The sequence below is a fragment of the Dermochelys coriacea genome, chromosome 4, assembly GCF_009764565.3.
Source record: "Dermochelys coriacea isolate rDerCor1 chromosome 4, rDerCor1.pri.v4, whole genome shotgun sequence".
NCBI classification, from domain to species: Eukaryota; Metazoa; Chordata; order Testudines; family Dermochelyidae; genus Dermochelys; species Dermochelys coriacea.
In genome coordinates, this window is record NC_050071.1 from 46,145,361 (window position 1) to 46,169,525 (window position 24,165).

At 39.3% G+C, this 24,165-nt stretch overlaps 1 protein-coding gene and 1 long non-coding RNA gene across 10 annotated transcripts in view; one reads left to right on the forward strand and one right to left on the reverse strand.

The window, feature by feature from the left end:
* JADE1 (jade family PHD finger 1) overlaps positions 1-24,165 on the forward strand; it is a 96,471-nt gene that overhangs the window by 47,389 nt on the left and 24,917 nt on the right. For 6 of the 9 annotated variants that reach the window (XM_038398128.2, XM_043513510.1, XM_038398127.2 and 3 more), the window contains exons 2-5: positions 4,358-4,435; positions 18,936-19,018; positions 19,137-19,202; positions 22,525-22,682. In XM_038398128.2, the coding sequence (XP_038254056.1) occupies positions 4,384-4,435; positions 18,936-19,018; positions 19,137-19,202; positions 22,525-22,682 (359 nt within the window). In that variant the 5' untranslated portion in view covers positions 4,358-4,383. The remainder of the gene's footprint in view (positions 1-4,357; positions 4,436-18,935; positions 19,019-19,136; positions 19,203-22,524; positions 22,683-24,165) is intronic. The other 3 variants (XM_038398129.2, XM_038398126.2, XM_043513509.1) reach the window with 1 other exon arrangement.
* LOC122459956 lies at positions 453-17,129 on the reverse strand. The gene is made up of 3 exons (XR_006280950.1): positions 17,117-17,129; positions 794-798; positions 453-589 (listed from the first exon to the last, which is right to left on the reverse strand). It is a non-coding gene; the product is annotated as an uncharacterized LOC122459956 (long non-coding RNA).

Consider the following 24,165-nt stretch of genomic DNA (forward strand, 5'->3'; position numbering starts at 1 on the left):
ATTTTGCAAATGAGCTTTCTTTATAATGGGTCATACCAAATCATGGATCTGTAACCTTTAAACTTAATTCAAATCTATATCCAAACTTTGTGGCTGCTGCCTGACTCGTATTTTGATCTTGATATTTGTATCTGTTTGTTAAATGCATAAAGTTCTAGTTTATTCAAAAACTGTTGATTCAGAAAGAGTTTAATAATATAATTGTGGGAGACTGTGTAACTGATTATTTTTCTTTCACCTCTGAATGTATGTTGCCCTCTGAAATAGTTATGAAAACTCATGATGAAATAAGCTACAGTACAGACCTGTTTATGCACGGATGTCGGGAGTCAAGCTGTCACCACCACATGTTAACAGACCGCAGATTAAGAGGGCCATGCTGAAAAATGTGTCTATGATTCACTTAGAAAAAAAAGCCGTTATTTCTGCTTTTTCTGGCTCGCATTTTTTTCTTTCTTATGAAGTCTGTCATTCGCCGCAGATGAATGATTTCGATATTTTCTGCATTTTGTTCCTCCATAAATCTTACAACAGTTTCTACAGCACTAAGGGCTTCTGTGGACGAAATTTTGACCTTTTCAACGACATCCTTGCCATCACTTTTGCGGTCCGACGTAGCCTAGCAGCCCGTTAATATTTCTTCCTCGGACAGAAATTCTGAAGTTGGGCCATCTTCATCCATCTCTAGCCACTCAGTAATGATTTCTGGCGACGTATACAAACTAATATCTTTTATCATTTGAAAGAGAAGTTTACCTTTATTCTCTTTTGTCTATGTGCGTGTTAGAAGTACGTCGTCTTCCAAAAATCCTTCAAAGTCTGCCTCTGAATCAGTGCCACTGCTGGAGTTTTCTGAGTCTGAGCTGTCTTTGAGAGAAAAGGCATCACCGAGAGCCTTTATCCAGCAGTTTTCAATGGACTTTTGTTTTACTCCGTCCCAAGCTTTTTTAACTAAATAAATAATTTCCTTCGTGTTTAACTGTTTCAGGAATTCGGAAATGCCTGAAGATGTGCATGACACAATTGCTGAAATCAGCTCCCGTCCATAATTGTTCTTAAAATTCTGGATAATGCCCTAGTCTAAAGGTTGAATTTTTGATGTTGTGTTGAATGGTAGGTATAGCACTCAAATTGTTCCATCGCTCGATATCAGTGATTCGGCTGGAGGATGGGCTAGACAATTTTCAAGTAGCAAAAGTGCTTTGGCTTCGAGTTTCTTTTACTGCAGATGCTTATGAACAGCTGGAACAAAGCTGTTGTGGAACCAGTTGTCGAAAATGTGTCTCGTTATCCAAGCATTTTTGCTGTTAGTGTATATTACTGGCAGTTTGGCTCTATTGAGGTGATTAAAGCAGCAAGGGTTATGAAAGCGGCCAATGAGAAGAGGGGCAAGCTTATGGCTGCCCGTCTTATTACTACAAAAAAGATGAGTCACACAATCTTTTATCTTTTTAAATCCAGCTGTTTTCTGTGTCTCGTAATTAAAGGGTAAAGTCTTATCAGGTAGCAGTTTTGAAAATAAAGCTGTTTCATCACAATTATAAAGTTCTTCATGATAGTCTTCATTTTGTAAAATAGATTTTTAACTTGGCCGAAACATGTTTGTGGCTGATCGGCTTTCTCCAGTAATCAATACCTGCGCTATGCCATGATGCTTTTTAAAATGACTTATAAACCCCTTGCTGGCTTGGAATGATTCATCCCCCATTACATTTCCAAATTTTGTCACTTTGGCTTGAAGAATTGGCCTGCTTAGTGGCATTCCTTTCAGCCTTTCCTGAGCAAACCCCGTGTGCGTGGCTTTGTCTATGGTAGGTTTTGCTGAATAGCGCACATGTTTTCGCTTAAGCCCCGCAACAGAATCAATATTTTGTACAAAGCCATTCAGTTTAGATTCATTTTTTAGCCATCCTCAGAGAGTAGATTCAGCAATCCCAGTAGCTTTTGAAACTTTGGCCTGGATTTCTCCTCTATTTACTCGATCTATTGCAGCTAGCTTTTGGTTTCATATTAACTTTTAGTGGACAAACATTTGTAACATAAAACCACTGTGCATCTCAAAGACAGCCATATTCACTCTAATTTCTGATACAGTAAATCACTTTAGGTTAGATAAATCAATCTTACTGATTTTAAATATCAAGTTTACATATACTTGTGCCACAAAGGAGGAAAATCCGCCAATGCATCAACCCTTATTATGGTACCAGGTTCCCTGGAGAAGTAAAAGATAATTGTGGCTTTCATTACTCAAGATCTTTCAATGATGATAAAATGGGAGTTAATTAAGCAAAAAACCCTTACCCCTTTCTGTATATGAGTCATTTTGCTTGAGAAGGTATTAGTCCCAATAAAACCATACAATTTTTGGTCAAGACTTCCCTCTTTTCAAGTAGGAATTGTTCTTACAAAAGTTGAAAGTACTAATAGCAGTTTTACTACAATTAGACATATTTGTCTCTCTTAACCGGGTTATGTATTGAAGCTGTTTCTTCCACTGGCCCCTACAGCATGGAGCTGTTTTGCTGAAAGGTTCTTAGGAAATCCCAATTTATATAAGAATACCAGGTTTAGATTTTCTGCACCAAGTAAGAATCAAAAACCTTAGGCATCTGATTTCTGAATCTGCCCCTCCGAGGTGTGCATTGGCATTTTGCTGCTAATGCATCACCCAGTTCTCATTGTCACTACAGTTGATACATGACAAATGAAGACTCATGGAATTTGATGTGCCCTAGAGTACTTGTCACTTTAACTCATGGTGAACATGCTTTGCTACACTTGTCATGTCATGTTGTTTCCGCTTTTTAACTTCAAATTTTATGGGCTTTTACATGTCGATGTTCACCAGCTATTGAAGACCTTAAAGAAAATTTAGTTTAGAATTATTCCACATCATAAAACATTAGAACATATCACCTCTGCTTGGGGTGTTGGGGTTAAGATACACAACCTTTCACCTCTAAGTCAGTAGGTTCAAGGGCAGCTCAGCTTGATAGTTACTGAAAGTCACTGCCATCAAGCAGTTTCCTAGCAGCCTCTGTATAACAAGTTGGGGAGTCTGTCTAGCTCCTCCAGAACAGGCATGCTGTATCAAAGAAGCCAGCATAACAATTGACATTAGGCCAGGGAGTGTAATAAAAGCATGCTTGGGAGGAGGGAACTGTTCTGTCATCACAGAGTTGGTTTCTTCTAGAGCAGTGGTTCTCAAACTTTTTTCGCAGACCACTTGAAAATTGCTGAGGGTCTCGGTGGACTGCATAATGATCTTTCCAAATGTAGTTTATACCATTAGCTAACTGTTGTAAAGCGCTTTGGATAAAAGCGCTATATATAAAAAAGTAATAATAATTAACATTTTTTTGTTCTACAAATAAAAGCACACAACTCATATTTTAATATCAATAGTCTTACCTTTCTAATGCAATGGATGTGCCCTCTCTCCCCCACCATGGCAGCTCCCGAGCTAAGGCTGAGAAGGAGGGGGGTTTCTGCCCTGCCACGGCAGCCCCCAAGCTGGGGCTGGGAAGGAGGGCCGTCCTTCCCTGGTCGCTGCATTCCTGCATGTCTCAAATTCCCCTCACCCCCCCTTCTCACCCTATTGCCCCCTCCCACCTACCTCCTATTTCCCCCAAGGCCACCATTTCACCTTACAGGTGCATCATCTCCAGGGTCCAGGTAGCTAATTAGTGGAGCCATGCCTGCACCACCACTAATTAGGTGGGTGGCCCTTCATTCTCTTGTGCGTGGCACACCTCAGAGGGAACTATTCGCGGACCACCTGAATGGAGCTTGGGTCCACAGACCATAGTTTGAGAACCTCTGTTCTAGAGCATGGTTGATGCACGTTAGCTGGTTAGGGAAGGGAAGCCTGCATTGCTGCTCTGTGGATAAATGGAAGACTTTTTTTCTCCAGTGCTGTTAGGCTGACACCTTCCACCAGGACTAAAATTGCTTTAAAAACATATCAGCCAACGTACATATTTACAGAGGCAATAATACTATAATTTTATTGCTTATCTAGAGCCACAGTGGGGTGGAGGAAAATCTAACCAGTGAGAGTACTTTTACTGTAGGGTTCACCTACTGTAGACTTCTGAAAACACAAAAATATGCTTTTGCTGCTTGAGATGAATGTGACCACAGGACTGTCATCACACCTCCTTAAATCACATTTTCACCTGCCCATATGATATATGTCTAATTACTCATCGTTTGGATGTTTACTGTTTATATTTTAAATGCTATTTAAAGCTGTTTTTTTCATTTGTGTGCTATAAATCCTGGAATGTCATCTGAAACACAACTTGATCGTTGTGTATTATCTTGGGTTAAGTGCTGTCTCATTTCTTTACAGGCCACCAGCTGTTTCCCGTGGAGATCATGAAACGAGGTCGGCTTCCTAGCAGCAGTGAGGATTCTGATGACAATGGCAGTAAGTGCTCCTTTGTTGTGGTTCGAGTGCACTAGGTTATGAGTTTGTTGAAACCATATTTTAATGTAATATTTTACATAACAGAGGTATTTTGCATAAGAGCTGGGTCACAGAAAGCTGGAGAACACAAATATTAGGAAACTGTTCTAAAAATATTTTCAGAATAGGTGAACTGTAGATAACAGGATCCCCCAACACTTAGTGTTGATTATAGAGTGTTTGATAATAAAGTGAAACAAATAATTTTTTAAAGGTCCTTTGTGGTACAAGCAATACAGCTTATCATTAAAAGAACAGAATTAGCACATCATCAGTTATTAACATTGTCCACTTGCTCAACTTTTAATAGAGGGAAAGAAGTTGGCTCTAAAGTTGTAATTTTTTTTGACGTTTTCATATTCTCCTTGTACAATGGTGGCATATAATTCTTCTGCCTCAGACTTTTAAAAGAATAATTATTTGTGGCAATCTTTTTTTAATGAATAATAAAGGTTTCCTATGTTTATTTTGGTGTTATTAACATTAGAGGACTGACATACATTCAGGATAAAAAGTTTGATTTGTTCAGTAGTATGGATGTCTCTTGGCATAATTAATATAAGCTACTTAAAATATCTTCCTTGTTCAGATAATGGAGAATTTGTATTCTTTTATTTTAAAAGAAATTGTGACATGTTGGGGTGGGAATTGTGCTAAGATTCTTGTTCGGGCAAATCAAACAAGTTACTTGTATTCTCTAGCTTTGTAATTTATGCAGTTGTCAAAGGCATTATCCTGATTCTAATCTGGTCTATGTGGGTACATGTCATCTGGGACAAAAGGCATTATATATGTGCAAAGCATTATTAGGCCAGATCCCGAGGTGTTTAATTAAAGCTTAAACCAAAACCCAACAGAAAGTTATTGGGAGACTTTCCACTGACTTCAGTGGATTTTGAATCAGGCTTTTAGGCCCTGATCCTGTAGCAGGAGCTATGTTGGTGGACTCCTGCACCCATCTGGAATCTCACTGACAATAGTGGGGGTCTGCCTATGTAGACCTAATATCAGAACCTACAACTTAACCCTTACATAGGCAAACTGCCATGGAAATCAGTGTGTGAAAAAAGGAGTGGAGAAGGTGAAAAAAGAAAAAACGGACTTTACTGGGAGTTTGCCTGAATAAGGAGTAGATAAAAAAACAGTAAGGGCTTTTGGGATTTGGCCCCTTAATAAAGCTGGGAGAACCTCATGGAGTTGGAGATTTTGAAAAATCTTTGAAGCTATTTTTGGATTCGGGAACAAGTGTTTTGGTATTGTGTTAAAACAATTTAAATCCTTCCAAAGAAGATTAGATGAAAAAGAAGCAAACATATCTTTCTATAGAGAATAGAAAGTAACCCTCAAAATTCTATATACAGTGTATTTTCATCTCCCTCCATCCACCCCCAAACTCCCTTTTTTACAGTCTCCTTGTATTTCATTTTGATCATTGTGCCATTTTCACCTTACATCTTCATCTGGTTTTTACTCTGACCCCTTTCTGCTCTTTGTATCGTGGACTTTTTAAAGTAGAATCTGAACTAGATAATCTTTGAGTTGAAGTTTCAAACTGTGACAGTTGACTGGGTCTGAAATTCAGTCGAACAAGTTCACTCATCTGTTGTTATTTAATTATATCATTGCTTTATATACTGGAATATCCATCTCTTCAAAAATGAAGTTGTGTTTTTTTAATAATCATGCTCATTTTTTGAAAAAGAGTCTGATGCATCCTAGTCAGAGGTCTAAAACAGCTAGCTAGGATAAAAAATACCTGTGTTTTTATGCCCACTGTGAGTTAAAGGAAAGAAGTAGTTGTGTACTATTTATTACGTAGTGTTAACTAACAAATTGATAATCACCTTTCTATGTAATAATAAAGTATAACTTAGTAGTAGGTCTTGTCAAATAATTCAAAATGTATTAGTTAAATTATTTGATAAATACCTGCCAGATTTTATTAATATTTTCTCCAAATATTATTCCTTCCTCTCTTGCTTTTGTTGCACTTTCTTTCCAGGCTTCACTTGGCTTCATTCTAGCTTTTCTTTACTATTGTCTAAAATTACTTTGTAGTTTGAGACACAAATCCAACATATGCATTATGCTTATCTGTAGACCTCAAATCAAGAATTTCCATAAGATCTGAGATGATGTGTGACATAATGATAAAACCTCTGACCTGTCATCCTGAGAGGCTTCAGCGTCCATGATGCAGTGGCCCCAAACCTGCTCACTGCACTTCCACGTTTGTTTTTTCATAGGTAATCTCTGGTTGTATACACACAGCTGGGCTTTGTTTTCTGACTGGCTGTAAGAAACACCCTTTTATTCTGGCCATATCCCCATGTCCTCTAAGTGTAGTCAGGATTCTCCTTGTTTCCAGGCAAGAAGCGACCATAATGGTCCATCTCTGGAAGTTCATAAACCTAGTCAGTTTCCAAAACATTCTTGCAAGTAGCTCCAGTCACCAGAAAGCCATGGAACAGAGGATCTAGTGAGTTACTAGGACTACATATTAAGCACAATGACTGACATTCTGGCACTGATGCATCCATTCCTTTTCCACTGGCTGCTCAGTTTTCCATGACTCTCTTAATTAACCATCACAAGCAATAGTAAATGTTTGTAGAATCATAGTTCTAGGCCTTGTTCTCAAGTTGTAAATTTGCCAGTGAGTGGGATAAGAGATCTTACTCTCTCTGCTTCACCTTCTCCTCATGCTTTCTCCTCTTTGGTCAGATTATTATATCTATTTTTATTATCTTAATTTCCAGAATCAGACACATAATTATTTTATCAGCAATCTCTTTGATCCACTTCACTAGCAGTACTGGTGACAAGCATTTATTCTGTAGTTTAGCTAGAGCCTCCCTGTGTGATGAAGCACTAGATAGAGAATTCTTTAAATTTTTCCTCCACATTTTTGTTGAAAGATTTCAAGCTTTTTACAAACCATTTTTCTCCTCAAAGACTTCAGAAGCACCAGACAATTAAATCTACTATTCTAAGCACTTCAAACAGCTGTCTTCTAATTGAAAAATTAAAATTTTAATCAACACTTAGTTGGAATCCTCTTGCCTAACATCTGCTTCTCATCAAAGTCACTCGTGCCTCTTGACCTCCCGTGAGCTTAGTGCACTCATGCCACATTGAATAGTGCAGAACTACAGCTTTAGAGTTCGACATTGCTGTCATTGAACTAATTGGCAAAATTCCCATTGGGATTAATGGGTAGGATCGGGTCCCCAACTGTTAGACTATTCATCCTTTGGTTGTGGGTTTTTCAAGAGACAACTCAATGGGAAAGTGTGGCCAGGCATCTTGGCTTCAGTATGAGCCTGACTGACTATAATTTGGGGCTAACTTGTCCACTGATGACCCCTTAGTGGCTGACCCTAACTTGTCTGCTCATGCCGCCCTAATAGCTTTTACCTTAAAGGGAATAAGTGCTTTATTTTCCTGAGCGCAGAAGCCTACAAATTCACAAGGCAATAATAATAATAATTAATGAAAAACAAGCATTTGTCTCTCATTAAGACTTAAATGTGAAGGTAGAGTTTGTGTTTTAATATTTTTCTTATTTTAAAAATCAACAGACTGTGGTGTAATTATTTGCATTTAGCTTAATACATAGAAGCAAGGCTCTGAATTCAGATTTTGTGTAAATGCATTCTCAGAGAATGGGAAACATAATACCAAGTACTGTTTGAGTGACAGGGAAACTATAACCCTATGACTAGGGCCCTGCCAAATTCACTGCCATTAAAAATGCATCATGGACTGTGAAATCTGGTCTTTTGTGTGCTTTTACCCTATACTATACTGATTTCATGGGAGAAACCGGTGTTTCTTCTGCACTGCTGCTGGCAATAGCTCTGCCTTCAGAGCTGGGCTCCCGGCCAGCAGCCACCGCTCTTTAGCTGCCCAGCACCACTGCAAGCAGCAGCAGTGCAGAAGTAAGAGTAGCAGTACTGCAACCCTCCCCCTACAATAAGTTTGCAGCCCCCTCACAGTTCCTTTTTGGGTCAGGACCCCTACAATTATAACACCATGAAATTTCAGATTTAAATAGCTGAAATAATGAAATTTACAATTTTAAAAATCCTATGTCCATGAAATTGACCAAAATGGACTATGAATTTGTTAGGGCCCTTCCTATGTATAAGATCTGGATGCAAACACAACCCGAGACGCATTTTCTTAAATCCAAGTTCCCTTTCTCATGCTTCTGCTGCTGGAGGATTTGCTAATCCGTCAACCTCATCTCAGTTGGCACACCATTACAATCATAATAATAATTGTAGTGGCATATTATGATGTGATGATCCTTGGCGATGAAAAAACACACTCATCATCAAAACATCAAAAAAGCAACAGCCTCTCCTCTCTAATCAATGTCTTTGTTGCGCAGAAATAAAATGTCATCAATAACTGTCCAATTACTCCTCTTGAACCGTATGATCCCTGTGGTGTGTTTACAGCAATTTCATACAATTACACTATGTGCGGCACTAAAATGGTGAACGTACACTATCCACAGTAAGTTAATGTAAGTTCCCTCCTGTTCTCCCCTCTCTCAGCAGTATACATCTGAATATTTTATTACCTTTGACAATGCACACTTGACCTTGCATATGCACATATATCATTTTTTACCACTCCTCTAAAAGTGTGGAGAACTCATGTATCCCATGGGATATTTTATACTCACAGGGCCCACTTTAGTTCTTCCCTGTTGTGAAGTCATTCCACTGCAGTCATTTCTGACATTTTATTTGCAATGTTGTTGTAGACAGAGCTCTCTGTCAACTCTGTGAAGCTCCAAAGCTTGTCCCTTCCACCAAAAGAAGTTGGTCCAATGAAAGATATTACCTCACCTACCTTGTGTCTCTGAAGTTTTATTGTTAGATTAATTACAGATTTTCAATGTCTGTCTGAGTACCATCTGTATTTGCGTCCATATCACTGTGTGATCTTGTCAGATCTTACAGCCTAAACAAAATCAGGTATGCTCAGTATTTGAATAGGAGTCTTTTTAGGAAAACTCACAAGAGGCAGCAATGATGAATAAGGATACGATTATGTCACGGCAGTTATGTTGCCATGAAACCATGAATTTTGCCATTTATATGGACCCTGCTGCCACGCATTAACAGTCTGTTTGCTTTGATCAGTTGTGATGCATTAACAATTCATTAATTTGCTGAGATCTAGTCCTCTTTGAAACAGGACTAGATTAAAGTGAACTAACAAACTGTTAATGTGCGGCAGCAGGGTCCACAGTAAGAGTCCATTCATTTGCTTTGATCAGTTACTGTGCATTAAAAGTGCCTTCATTTTGATCAGCTGCTGCACATTAACAGTTTGTTCATTTAATTTGATCTAGTCCTGTTTCAAAGAGGAATATTAGACCAGTGAATTAACCAGCAGTGTCCACAAGGTTGCCGTGACTGCCATGTGAAATATCTATTTTTTGCCATGATTGTGCCATGAATGTTGTTTATTTTTACCATGACAAAGTTGTATCCATAGTGATGGCTGATTCAGTATATGTTGCGTGTCCTTCTCCAGTGTACTGAGCTGATGCCCAAGCAAACTGCATGAAGGCAGTACGCTCCTAAAGGTGCTGTCTTTCAGATTACTGTTCATTATGTTATCGTGCCCAAAAGCATATTGACACTTCTAAGAAGGCATATTCCTTGCCCTATACATCTTCAGATAAGATGTGAAACTTTGTGGAAGATGAACACATTGAAACTGTTAATGGTGAGCACTCTACAGAATACACTATCTAATCTGGAAGCAAAATTGGAGGCACATTCAGCACAGGTTGTCATTGCAGAAAGACAGGCCATTAAAGCTGAAAGTCAGGTAGAAACACAAAAGATTCAAAGGATTTAGAGCCAATACCTAATTAACACCAGACTGGGATCTCAATGAGGAGTTCTTTTGCTTTGAAGAAGCAAGCAGAAATGCAGCATAACCAGAATTGCGCTCTAATATCATTGTCCTGGTTGTCCCTATAGGTAACCTGACATAGTAGAATCCAAGGTAAACAATACTGGGCTGTTGCTGGCGGCGGGACACTGCCTTCAGAGCTGGGCGCCCAGCCAACAGCCACTGCTCTCCAGCCACCCAGCTCTGAAGGAAGTGCAGAAGAAAGGGTGGCAATACTGTGACCCCCTAAAATAACCTTGCAACCCCCCTGCAACTCCCTTTTGGATCAGGACACCCAATTTGAAAAACACAGGTCTTCTCCTCTGAAGTCTCTATAGTATAAGGTAAAAGCACACAAAAGACTAGATTTCACGGGGGGAGACCAGATTTCACAGTCCATGACATGTTTTTCATGGCCGTGAATTTGGTAGGGCCCTCTTTATAGGAAATGATATGTGGACTTATACATGTGCAGCTATGTCTTTGCTAAGTACAATGGGGAAATTAGCCTCAGATACTCTAATGCTGTTTACTTTGTGCCCCTCATGTTGGATTTTCATCCTGTAGTTTGACCATTGGCCAGTTGAGATATGCCTGAAATAAGGTTTTACTGTGAAGAGTGGCAGCTCAGGCAGCAGACTGGGAGACTAAGCATTTCCTTTTACTTCTCAGGATGCAGATCTTTCTGACAGAGTGTAGGGTTGGCAGCAGTGTCTACTCTACCTCAGAGCGAGTCTGGAAAGAGTATAAGCAGCTGGAAATGCCAGTACTTAGCAAAAACAGCAGCCAGGCAGGCATCCATATCAGAAATGTTTTGCACTGTTATCCTGCTTGGTTTAGTGATGTAGCAGAGTTGTATTTATAGTAGGAAAAGTGTGTTTAGACTCCCAGTGTTCTCAAGCTTTGAAGTGTTCAGAGGCTGTAGCAGCCTCTAGCTTTCTTGGGACACTGCTGGATGCCTTACAGGTGGTTTTACAACAGTGTTATGCATGATATACAGTATAACTGAATATCTTCATGCTGAGTGGAATATTGGTTGATGGGGAGAATTTGTTAAGGTTTTGGATGCGCTTTGGTAGCGCTAAGGACTTCTCTGTTTTAATTGGCTTTCTAAAATCAAAACATGTTTTTGATTGGTAATTTCACAAATTGATATAGTTAGAGACAATTATTTTTTCTTTTCCTTTTACAAATTCTAGTTTTTTCACAAGTGTGAAACATATGTCTCTTCTCTAATTTCTTGATCACAGTTTTCTTCAAATACTGAAGGAGCTGTATTTTTGTAATTTCATTAATAGTGTACAAGCAAAAAAAAAAAAGATATGGCTTCAGCTAATGTCAGGCACGTAGTCTCTGCAGATAATACAGGAAAGTTGCTCTACTTAAATCTTCCTATAAGTCTTGTTCCTTGTCTCTCCAGTGCTGTGGTCTGCCAAAGTCTTGCTTCTCTTAACCAGAGACTGTCCATTTATTTTTAATTATGCCTAGTTAAATAAGTTTTCTGATGAGGGAAAACAAAATGCAGACTTGAAGTAAGGGGCTGATTTGCCTCTCATTGAAATAGTGGGATTTTTGTATTGACATCAGTGGGAGTTGTTGGATCAGGCCCAAACAGATTGATATAACCCACTCTGACACCCACGAGGCATTTTTTTTGGTTTAAAAAAGGAGTTTTCTAGGGGTCTCTGTTCCCAGTAATGCCTGGATGATTTGTATGCTTAACTCTCAGTAGGTGTTAATGTTAGCTGCTTGAATACATACATCGCCTGTTGACAGGAAGTATGTAGGTCCCTTAAGAGTATATATTTATATCTGAATTTCTAATGCTGATTGGATTGTGTATTTTGAGTAATGTTTTGTTAGTTCTGAAGACTTAAAGTGTATCACTGTGATTTTATTTGTAGGCTAAATACAGTACTTAGATCAGACCATCCTCTCACTGCCCATAATAAAGTGTCATGGTCATACATTAGTTATAAAGATTTCCTATTAACTTGTAAACCAGGCTTATGAAGGTGTATTTTAGGTTCAAGCTGCCCACAGAACAATTTGGCCCACTTGAAGAAGGAAAGAGATGTTAGGATAAAGGATTCCAATTTTCATTACTTCTCCATTGTTTCTATACCCAGGTTGATGCGCTGCAATGCTTGCTACGCTTTGTGCTTTGAAATTGTGCATTTCATATTCACTATAAAACGTGGATTTTGGCATGTACAACAACCCTGATGGAGTTACTGTTTGTCATTAATCTTCCATCTGTTATAGAATTAATTCATGTAGTATACAAGAAAGATTTTCCCCAAGGTAAATTGTTTAGTTAGGAATGTTTTATTTGTAAAACCCCCAATGGTGCAGACTTTTGATATCTCCATTTGATTGATTGATTTTATTTTTTTACAAAGACTGGAGTTTAACTGTAAAACATTGTCTTGGTCTTTGATGGTTTGCCAGTCTCAATCACTGTCTTGTGATTTTTTTTTTCTCTGAAACTGGGGAAACGTGAATTACTGTTGGGAGAAGACTATTTTTTAGAAATACATTGGAGACATAGAAGTTGTGCAACTTTAATGCTGAGGATTTGTTTTGTCTGAAAAATACCAAGAATCTCTCTAAAATACAGATTCATGTGTTCTTAAGTTTATCTACAGTACATATGATACAAAAGTACCACATTGTTTTTAGACCTGCTCCACAACTTTTATTTTAGCAATGACAGGTAATCGCTTTCCTGTTGTCCAGGAATGTCCTTCGGTACATGTAATTGGACATAAAAATCAGGTAATTTATCAGTGAAATATCTGTAATTGCCTGTGAACTTTTTCTTTCAGTGATTATTCAGAGATCACTCTGCTACCAAATTTCTATGAAGGGGTGGAAATGAAAAGTGATTTGCCTTTCATGCTTCCTTCTTTTCCCTCTTGTGGTTTTCTTGGTTATTTATATAATATTATTCCTGGGTTACCCAAAGAATGGACAGATTTAACTAGTCAAACCCTCCTTGTTGAAACACTGTGGCCTGATCCTTGTTCCATTGAATCCAGTGATATCTTGCCATTAATTTCATTGGAAGCAGATCATAGTCTATCTTTTACATATTATTAGGACTAGTTATATTTAGTCCTGTTGTGTCACTTCTTTTGCTCCTTTAATTTGTTGCATTTGTGTTTCTAATTGATGTTATCTAAATCTGTTGATGTTTGTATCTGTTATATTGCATGCTTAGTAATTATTTATGTGTTTGTTTATTCATTAATTGGATGTTTTTCCCTACTAAAATGAAACCTGTGCGAGTGATCACTTGTTAACTACAGTTGCCTGTCCTAATGGTCAGTAAAATCTTAATTCAGCCAGAAGTTCCCCCACATTTACTGCATGGTGTTAGAAACAGTCTGTTCTATTGGCCAGAAAAAAAAATCGGCAGCCCCATTGGTACCTGTTATTAAAAGGTTACAAAAAGAAAAGGAGTACTTGTGGCACCTTAGAGGCTAACAAATTTATTAGAGCATTAATCAGCTAAAATGTAGGAGTACCCGTGGCACCTTAGAGACTAACAAATTTATTAGAGCATAAGCTTTCGTGAGCTACAGCTCACTTCATCGGATGCATCCGATGAAGTGAGCTGTAGCTCACGAAAGCTTATGCTCTAATAAATTTGTTAGTCTCTAAGGTGCCACGGGTACTCCTTTTCTTTTTGCGAATACAGACTAACACGGCTGCTACTCTGAAACCTAAAATGTAGGGTGTGGGAGGAAACAGTCATTCTTTAATTATGTAAGAAACTTTATGCTACCCTTCATTTTAGGAAGTGATTAGATTTTTGGTAGAAATATCAACCACAAATATACTCTGTAGAGGTCTGCTCTAATTTGAATTATTCCTCCCAGAATGGCAAATCTTGTGTAAAGATTCTATATTAACATAAGCATGTAAGAGCAATTTAGGAAGTATATTAAGGTTTAGGAAATGGCTATAGGATTTGAGTCTCCACGCAGCACTAAGAGGTCAGGTCAATGGCATAGCTGTAATGTTCTGCACTATTATGATTATCAGAATTACATTTAGGACGATGTTTTGTTTTGTAGTGTCTGTTAGTAACAGAGCTGAGAAATACTTTGAATTAACCAAAAGGGTATTAATGAAACAAATGGAGACAGAAGATATGACAATGATTATTTTTGCTCCCCATCTCCAGTAGCTTCCCAAGGACACATACACGATCTGAAAAATCTATTAGTTAGCAGCTTGTTTAGAAAAAGTCATATACTTGCCTACTGTCAACCTCCAATTGACGTAAACTTATCACTAAAGCTGAATTAAAGCACATAGTTAAAAATCCAGAAGAATATTACATTGCTACTGTTCTAGTTTTGCCATATGCATGTATCACTTGTGAACAACCACGGAGGGAGAGGAATTATTTAAGATCAGTACCAACTTGGACACAAGAACAAACGGATATAAACTGGCCATCAGGAAGTTTAGACTTGAAATTAGACAAAGGTTTCTAACCATCAGAAGAGTGAAGTTTTGGAACAGCCTTCCAAGGGGAGCAGTGGGAGCAAAAGACATATCTGGCTTCAAGACTAAGCTTGATAAGTTTATGGAGGGGATAACATGATGGGATAGCCTAATTTTGGCAATTAATTGATCTTCAACTATTAGTGGTAGATATGCCCAATGGCCTGTGATAGGATGTTAGATGGGGTGGGATCTGAGTTACTACAGAGAATTCTTTCCTGGGTGTCTTGCTAGTGAGTCTTGCCCACATGCTCAGGGTTTAGCTGATCACCATATTTGGGGTCGGGAAGGAATTTTCCTTCAGGGCAGATTGGCAGAGGCCTTGGGGTTTTTTTGCCTTCCTCTGCAGCGTGAGACATGGGTCACTTGCTGGAGGATTCTCTGCACCTTGAAGTCTTTAAACCACGATTTGAGGACTTCAGTAGCTCAGACATAGGTTAGAAGTTTGTTACAGGAGTGGGTGGGTGAGATTCTGTGGCCTGCTTTGTGCAGGAGGTCAGACTAGATGATCATAATGGTCCCTTCTGACCTTAAAATCTATGATTCTATGAACTGTAACAAACTTCCAGTTACTAGCTGTGTTACTGGCAGAAACTACAGAATAAAACAACATCTTGTTAATGGAGTTTGTCATTCTGTACCCCTTCCCCCAATATGTAAGCAAAACCAGCAAACTTGTCCACCTATGGATTAGATATCTCAGTTCTGCTAGATTGCTGCTGCAACAGCCTAATTAGCTAAATATTTCAATAGCTGTGACTGTAGTTGATCAGACATGAATGTTTTTGAGATTGGAAAAATGTCAAGCTCTGGACAACTAGGTGCAAAAGTGTGTGTGGCTGTGTAACTTAAAGGGGCAAAGTCAATTGGAAAAGCATACTTCTCTGAATTATTTTTACTTGTATGTTTAACAATAACATCTAAATACTGTAATTGAAAGGAACTAAAGAAAAAAATAGTTTAATGTGGGGTTTTTTCATTAATTTGCTTTGTGCATTTGTCAGTTCTTTATGGTTGGTTTCACTATTTATCTTGGATAGCCAGTCAGAGTGAAATTCTCCCCTATGTTAAGGTCCAGCAGAAGACCAGTGCACCACTTAAGTTTCACTTAAAGTCTCAAAATAGGTTTTAAGGGAGACTTAAGCAGTACATAAACCTGGTGTTGACTTTCTGCACATAAATGTATCACGCTTAGTTATTTTCCTCTGTTTTGTGTGGATCTTTCACGCAGCACAAGGAAGAGAAAAACATTTTACAGTATCAAAATGTGATTATAAGACAAAACAAAACAACAATGGCAAGGAGGACTCAGGGTCAAATGAAGTACCTGAAACAACTTCAAGTACATCTCTGTGGATGCTTCACTGTATGAGTGTATGCACCTCTGCCCTCTTGACCAGAAATTATAAATAGCAGCATTTTCAGTTCCATGTCTGTGCAAAGCAATGCCCGTGCTCCCAAGTGAGGGCATATAAAGAGACAGGGACCCCAAAATTATTAGTTTTTACATTGAATGTGTCCCTTTATATCTCTGTTTTCTGATGGGATTATCCTAAAGGATATGATTTCTATCCAGTTGCTACCACATTGACTTAACTTGTGCCACTGTGAACATTCCATGTACCATCCATTGTTCACCACTCTGTAACAGAGCATTTTTTTAACCTGACTTACAAATGTGTTACTACCTGAAGATAGTGGAATGGCAAATGTTGTAAAATTATAGCTTAGTAGATGCTTCTGTCCAGCAACTATGTATTACCTCTTTTGAGTGACAGTCTTGTGAAGTCAGTTTACATTGAAAATAATTTTTTGTGCTCCCAGTAGAGGGAGGATTGAAGACCTGTTCTTATTCAGTGTTCATTGCCATATTACTTGCATACTACTGCAGGTTTCTGTTGAGTGATGTGAGGCAATACTGCTCTCATGGTCCGCAGCTGAAGCCTACAAATTGCTCCCAGCACTTACTAGCCGAGACAGCAGAGAACTGAGTATTAACCTTAAGGCCAGTGTGCCAACCCTGCTTTGTTTGTTAATGTTTAAGGCTGAGAGCTATGTAATCTTTGCAATGCTATCTCTGGTTATTTGGACACTCTGATCTCCCCATTACATCCTCTGTGTCAAGTTCTGTGCTTCATTTTCTAGTTTTCTCTCCTCCTTTGTTAACCACCATCATGCTAATCTGTTGTCTCTTCCTTTCACCATTGTCATATAGTTTGACTTGAGTAACATTTGTATACCTTGTCATGCCAATAAATGTCATTTGATTAAATTAAATTGATCAGCACAGGCTCATCATAAGCAGGGTTTGATCACAGGTTTTGTGCTGGTCCTGTGTTGTCACAGCATTTCTAGTGGGATACATTCTCCCTCCCACCCCCTCCCCGACTTTAGCTAGAATAATCTTCCTAAAGGCATCCACTCTGAAGAATGCTGGGACCAGGGGAAATAGTTGGTCCTGAGTATAGTGACTGAAGAATTCTACATACAGTAACTCCTCGCTTAATGTTGTAGTTATATTCCTGAAAAATGTGACTTTAAGCGAAACGATGTTAAGTGAATCCAATTTCCCCATAAGAATTAATGTAAATAGGAGGGATTAGGTTCCAGGGAAATTTTATACACACACACACAGTCTAAGTTTTTTAAACAAACAATTTAATACTGTACACAGCAATGATGATTGTGGAGCTTGGTTGAGGTGGTGAAATTCGAGAGTGGGATATTTCCGAGGGAATGCCTTACTGCTAAATTATGAACTAGCAATCAGCTGAGCCCTCAAGGGTAACACATTGTTAGCGTCACACTCTACAAGGCTGCATGAATGGACGGAGGGGAGACAGCATGGCAGACAGACACACACACCCTGTGTGTGGGGGAGAGAGATGCGCATTGCCCCTTTAAATACACTGACCTGACTCTAAGTACATTGCCTTTAAAAAGTTGAGACAGCAGCTGTGGTCTCTCTTTCATTCCTGAGCCCTGACCTGTCTCCACCCCGCTCTGTATGGAGAAGGGGTAAGCGGGGGGGGGTGGAGGGGCAGAAGTAGGGGGGAGGGGGACACCTTAACATTAGCCCCCCCCGCACAGCAGGCAGAGGGCGGAGCAGCATATGGCAGTGGGGGGAGGGACAGCTGAACTGCTGGCAATTGATAGCCTGATGGGTGGCTGCTCCACAGGGGAATTTAGGGGAGTGGGTGGGGAGCTGATGGGGGGGCTGCCGGTCCACCCTGGTTCCACGCCCCCACCAGCTAGCTGCAACAGGTTGCTCTTCCTGCAAGCAGTGGACAAAGCAGGCGGCTGCCAAACAGCGTTATAAGGGAGCATTGCACAGCTTTAAACGAGCATGTTCCCTAATTGATCAGCAAAGTAACAATGAAACAACATTAACTTAATGGGGACAACTTTAAGTGAGGAGTTACTGTATAAAAAACCCCATGACCATGCTCAGTAATTTCCTCATGCCAGGAAACAGACAACATCATATAGTCTTAGGGTTCCTGGGTGTGGAATGACTTTCTGTTTCACCTTGAAAAGAACTCCATCCTAAGAGAAATCATGGGGACAAAATACGTTCTGCATGGATGTGCTGGGACATCAGTACATTAGCTTTGAAGATTTCATCTCAGGCTATCCACAGACCTCCCAGATAGTTTTTAATCCTAAGGAAGTGATTTGTGTTTGGATCAGTATTGCTCAAATAAAGAACTGTTGTGCCATAGATTTTCTAATATGATGCCTATAAAAGTGTCATTTTTGCGAAGTCAATAAATGTAGCTGTCGGGATAAAAAAAAAATTCATGGAAGTGATCACCGAAGTGCTAGACTGAGCCAGCAGTTTTTCCCTGCTTGTTCATTATGAAACAGTCTTTTTGAGATGTGTGATAAAAGGCTGAATCTTGCTCTACTTACTCAAGTAGTATCATTGAAGTCAACTGGCCTACTTGTGTGAACAGTGTGAGCAAAGTCCTTTTCTGACTGAGGAAAGCACTCTTTTCAGTTGATCATTTTTATACCGTAGGCTTGTCCACCTGGTCTCAGCATTCCAGATCTCGACACCGGAGGAATTCATGCTCCAGACATGAAGATCGAAAACCTTCTGAGGTATTTCTGGAATTGTACTTGCACTTTGCTACCTCTGTCTAGTAAAACACACACGTGCCTTGTTAAAGAATAGATTTCTTCCTAATCATATTTTCTTTCCTTTTCTGCTCCATCTCAGCTGATACCCAGCAACCTTTCCTCTGGCCGGGAGTTCAGCTGCTACCACAGTCACTGCCAGCACCAAGTTAGTTTTTAGCCATGAATACTGGGCTAGTTTGGCACCAGCCCAACATAGCTCTGAAACTTTCTTTCTTTCTTTCTTTCTTTCTTTCTTTCTTTCTTTCTTTCTTTCTTTCTTTCTTTCTTTCTTTCTTTCTTTCTTTCTTTCTTTCTTTTAGTGGTTTGGGTTATTTGTTCTTGATTTATTGTGAACAGTAAAAGTTTATTTTTAGTAGTTTCATAGCCTTTGTTTGGCCTTAATTAATAGTTTTTATTTGTTAACAGATTTGTCAAACCAGACATCTGTCTCTTCTAAGCTTCATATGCAGTACTTTGAGGAATTCAAATCAAGGAAGGAAATGTAAATCAATTTGGACTTTTTGGGTGGGTCAGTTGTAGGCACCAAATGTATATGACCCACTGCAGATGCCCTTGCCTGAACTGGTCTGAGATAATCATTAGACCTCAGACTGCACTGTGGCTGAAAACAAGGTATTAGCTTCAAAAGGTGAAATTTCTTGGGTTCAGTCATTTTCACTGTGTCAAAGTACTTTAAATGCTGCAGGGCTGATGTTGGGGGAGAGGCATATTTAGCTGGATTTCATGATGACAGTATACTTCCTTCGCCCCAGGGATAATCAGTTTTTCATGGGGGTATTATGTACGCAAGAGAGCCACTTGACCATCAAGTAAATGACCAGAGATAACTTTTCAAACCCTGATCTTGTCTTTCTTGGCCCAGTCTTATTTTGTGGTGATGCTTTCTCCTCGCCGCCACACACACTTTAACCTGTGGCTCTTCCAATATTCTGTTTTTTCCTTCCTTTGCCTTTCTTCTAAGTCTGAGAGGTCTTTCTCCCACTTCCCCCAAGCTCCTGTTTGTTCTTATTTCTTGTCTTGTCTCTGTCTGCGACAGCATGCTATGCTGATTCCAGTGTGCCAGCAGATAAGTGACACTCACTAAACTCACCGGGTGAAATCCTTGTCTCATTTGAAGTCAATGGCAGAACTCCCATTGACTTCAGCAAGGCCAGGATTTCACCCTCTCTCTATCTCTGAAGTGCTGCATGCCAGTTCTTCAGAGATAATAATTTTGTAAACTTCTTTTGGCTCCAGGCACCTTGATTGCATCAGAAATTAGCAGAGCAGCAAGGACAGTGACACAAGGCAGAGAGTCTTGGAAAGGATTTTCTTGATGGTCAAGTATTCCATTAACAACTTCTTGTGCGGTAGCCAAAATAACTAGCCACAAGCTATCAGACTGAAAAATTTTCATATATTGTTTTTTACTCAAATCACTAGAAGTCTAAAACCCTATGGCTGGCTCTGCTAGTTTACTGGGAGAGCAAGTTTGTTTTGTGGATTCTGTTTCATTTCTTGATTGCAACCTCACAGGACTGATAGTTTAGATTTTTTTAAAAAACATTTTATTGTATTACATTACCTATATTCACCCTTTTCTTCTTTTCTTGATAAACTTACAAATTAATACTTAATTGTAGTGGGATTTATTCTTACAAAAATGTAGACTTGCACCTGAAATTCAAAAAATGTCATCACTGGGTTTAAACAGTTTTGAAAAATAAAAATAAGTTACACTTGGATGTTCCCCAATGAGAAATCCAGGGCAAAACAGAGAGAATGAGAGAGTGGGGGAAAAACATTTGGGCATATCATGTGGCCAAGCTTTTTATACTGTACTTTACAATAGAAATTTTTTTCCCTAATGATCATACTAATGATTGGTTCCCTAAAACATGTAAAAAAAAAATCCTAGATGATTTATTGTAATTTGAAGTGTTTTCGTGGCATATGAAAGAAGGCACTATCTCCAGGGAAGGCAGCTTTATGATTTGTGTAAACCACAATGGATGCACATACCTTACAGATTTGTGCTTTATCCACAGCCAAACATAACTGTTAGATACTAACACAAAACAGCCAATATGGAAGTTGGATTAGGGATTCAGCACAAGAGTAGCAAGTGTGAAGTAAATTTGCATCATTAGCAATGTTTGGAGAGTCTAGGAACAGTGTCTTGCCTTCCTGAAAATCTGCCTGAAACTTCATAACTATACAGTATGGAGCTGGATATGTGCCTTGCTGATTATACTTGCCATAAACTGATGAGTTTGCATATGAACTTCTCTTGTGGTTTTCCTGGCTGGTGCTGGCTGGGCTGATTCCCCTGTTCTGTTTGGCAAAGGGCTTGGTTTACAATCTTACATTCTTGTTTTCATTGCTTGTTTGCTTTAAAACCCTGTTGCACATCCGTTCCTTTGCATGTGGCATTAATTAGTTAATGTATGTAAAGAGCTATTGCGATGAAAAGGGTGAAGTATTAGTTATTACTGTTATGTAGCAGTTTTGGTGGGGGGGGAAAAGGGGCAGGGAGAGCTGGAAGATGTGTAGGCAGGTGCTGTCTCGCTATTCTCATGCCTGTGATATCACTCTTCAGTTTCTGCTTCACTGAGAGGCAGTGGCAAACCAGGCAGAATGGAGTGTGCAGAATGCCATAGCAGCAGCACAGCATGCTCCTCACAAGGGTGAATCCATTTTTATTTCCTCCTATGGCTTGTTAAAGACCGCGTCCTGCTTGTTTATGGCTGATAACCCAAAACTTGCCAGGTTTTAGAGACTGATGCCTTGAAAAGGCAAAGTGGAATAGTGTGTGTTAAAGTGCAGATGGTAGATGAGCGAACGCTAGTGCTGAATGTGGAGATGCCCCAAGAGATCTAGTCTGAAGCTCATTTTAGTTGATCTTTAGGGTAATTTAAAAAAACACAACAATTCAAGACTGGTTGCCATGCTTAGAATTTGCTATTGCAGCTGGTCACGTTACGGTCAGACCTTGTTTACGATCACAGAGGATTTTTAGAATTCTTTTGGATTAGTCAGGGATCTCGTAATCTGAAAAGCACAGGGCTAAATCCTGGTCCTATTTAAGTCAGTAGGAGTGTTGGTACAGTGCTCACATGGAACCGGATTGGGTCCATTGTTATTGATAGGTAATGCTACAGTTTTGGTGCCTGATCGTGAGAGGCTTTGAGCACTCGCAATTCTCATAAACTTTAGAGGCGTGGGGCACCACTCAGGCTTATGCTTCTTTCACAGTGTGAACATTAGGAGTCATAGAGCCGTCAGCCTTATGTCTTTTGTATCAATGTCCCCTTCTCTCTACGCCCTGATGTAAAGTTAAATGGCTGTCCTGTAATAGGCTGTTAGCTTGTGTTGGTACAGTGACCTTGTTATGCACTGCTCTATGGTTACCCTGGAGCTGTGAATCATAGAGTGTGAATATAAAATGTCAGTGTCTCTGTTCTTTCTCTTGGTTGATTTCTTCGCAGGTGTTCAGGACGGACTTGATCACTGCCATGAAGCTACCCGACTCCTACCAACTGAACCCTGATGAGTACTATGTGCTGGCAGACCCCTGGAGGCAGGAGTGGGAAAAGGGAGTTCAGGTGCCAGTTAGCCCGGGGGCCATCCCCGAACCAGTAGCCAGGTATAGTTTGGAGAAATATAAACACACATATATACACTTGGGCCACCAGTTATACATCTGGCTTCCTAGGCTCTAAATTAATATGTAACGATCTAGTTAGAAATGGCCTGATTTTCAGAGGTTGTGAACAAACCCTTTGCCTCCTATTGAAATCAGTGGGCATTGCAGGTGTTCAGCATTATTGAAAAACTTGCCACTTCTTTTTAGACAGCTGAATATGAATGTAGAAGCCAAATTTAAATTACAGACCTTGGAGAAAACTGCTGGTTTTAATTTTGGTTTTATGAAGTTTTCTAACCTTTTTCTGTTTACGTATAACTTAAATTTAGCTTGCTGTACAACACTGCAACTAGATTAAAAAAACTCTCAAATGATTCAGAGCCGTCAGGTTGGGCACATAGTTAAGGTACATAAATGTGAATGCTCACATTTGTTACTGTAATTACCATAATCTTCCTTCTCTTTGTTACACTTGTATGTTGTGTCTTGTTTCAAATGAGACTGTATGCTCCTTGGGGCAGGGATCTGTTGCAAATGTATTTATTATGTAAGGTAACTTCATTGTACTTAGTTTTAACAATTCATTAATGCATGTAAATATTGTCGTTGTTTGTATTGTGGCAGTGCCTACAGGTCCCAGTCATGGAACGGGAGCCATTGTGCTAGGCATAGAACCCACTCGCAATAAAAAGATGACCCTTATCAAGAAGAGCTTTCACGCTTCAATAGCTTAATTGGCTGAATTCTGTGAGAAGATAAAATAGGGGGGTGGGAAAAAGCAAGAACTGTCACATATCGTTATTTCTTTTAAGAAGAATACATTCTGAACCCAAACTCAATACTGCAGAATTTTTGGTTATGGACTATGTATGTATATACATTTATTTAGTGGTCAAAGTTGATAGATTTGCCTGTTCATCATTAGCCTATTGCAATAACCCACACTGGAGTGTCCATTAGCAATCTGTTTGTCATTCTTGGGTGTGTTGTGAGGCATGAGGCTGTAGGCCAAGTGTCTGTAACCACGTAAAAAGTGCACCCATAGCTTATTAATGAAGGGCTTATTGCAGGTAGAGCCTGGCTGCTTAATGTAAAAAAAAATTTTTTTTAAACAGTTTTGGGAGGGTTTATGTAATGTGACCTTCCACTGTAAAAAGTAGTTGATAGTAAAAGAATAGGAGAACTTACCCTATTAGATATGTATATGAATAACAAGAATATCCACAGTTACTTTACATTGGATAAAATTTTTATAAGGGTCATAAACCCTTATGTTTCAGGACATGAACTAACCACTGACTGCCTGAGTCAGAAAGAAACTTTCCCCCGGGTAGGTTAGTGCATAATTGTCTATACTGGGTTTTTATACTAACATCTGATACTGGCCACTGTTGGAGACAGGATACTGGGCCATTGATCTGAGTTGGTGTGGCAGTCTCCGTGTTGTTAGAAAATAGTAGGGAAAATGTTTCTTCTGCTGTTT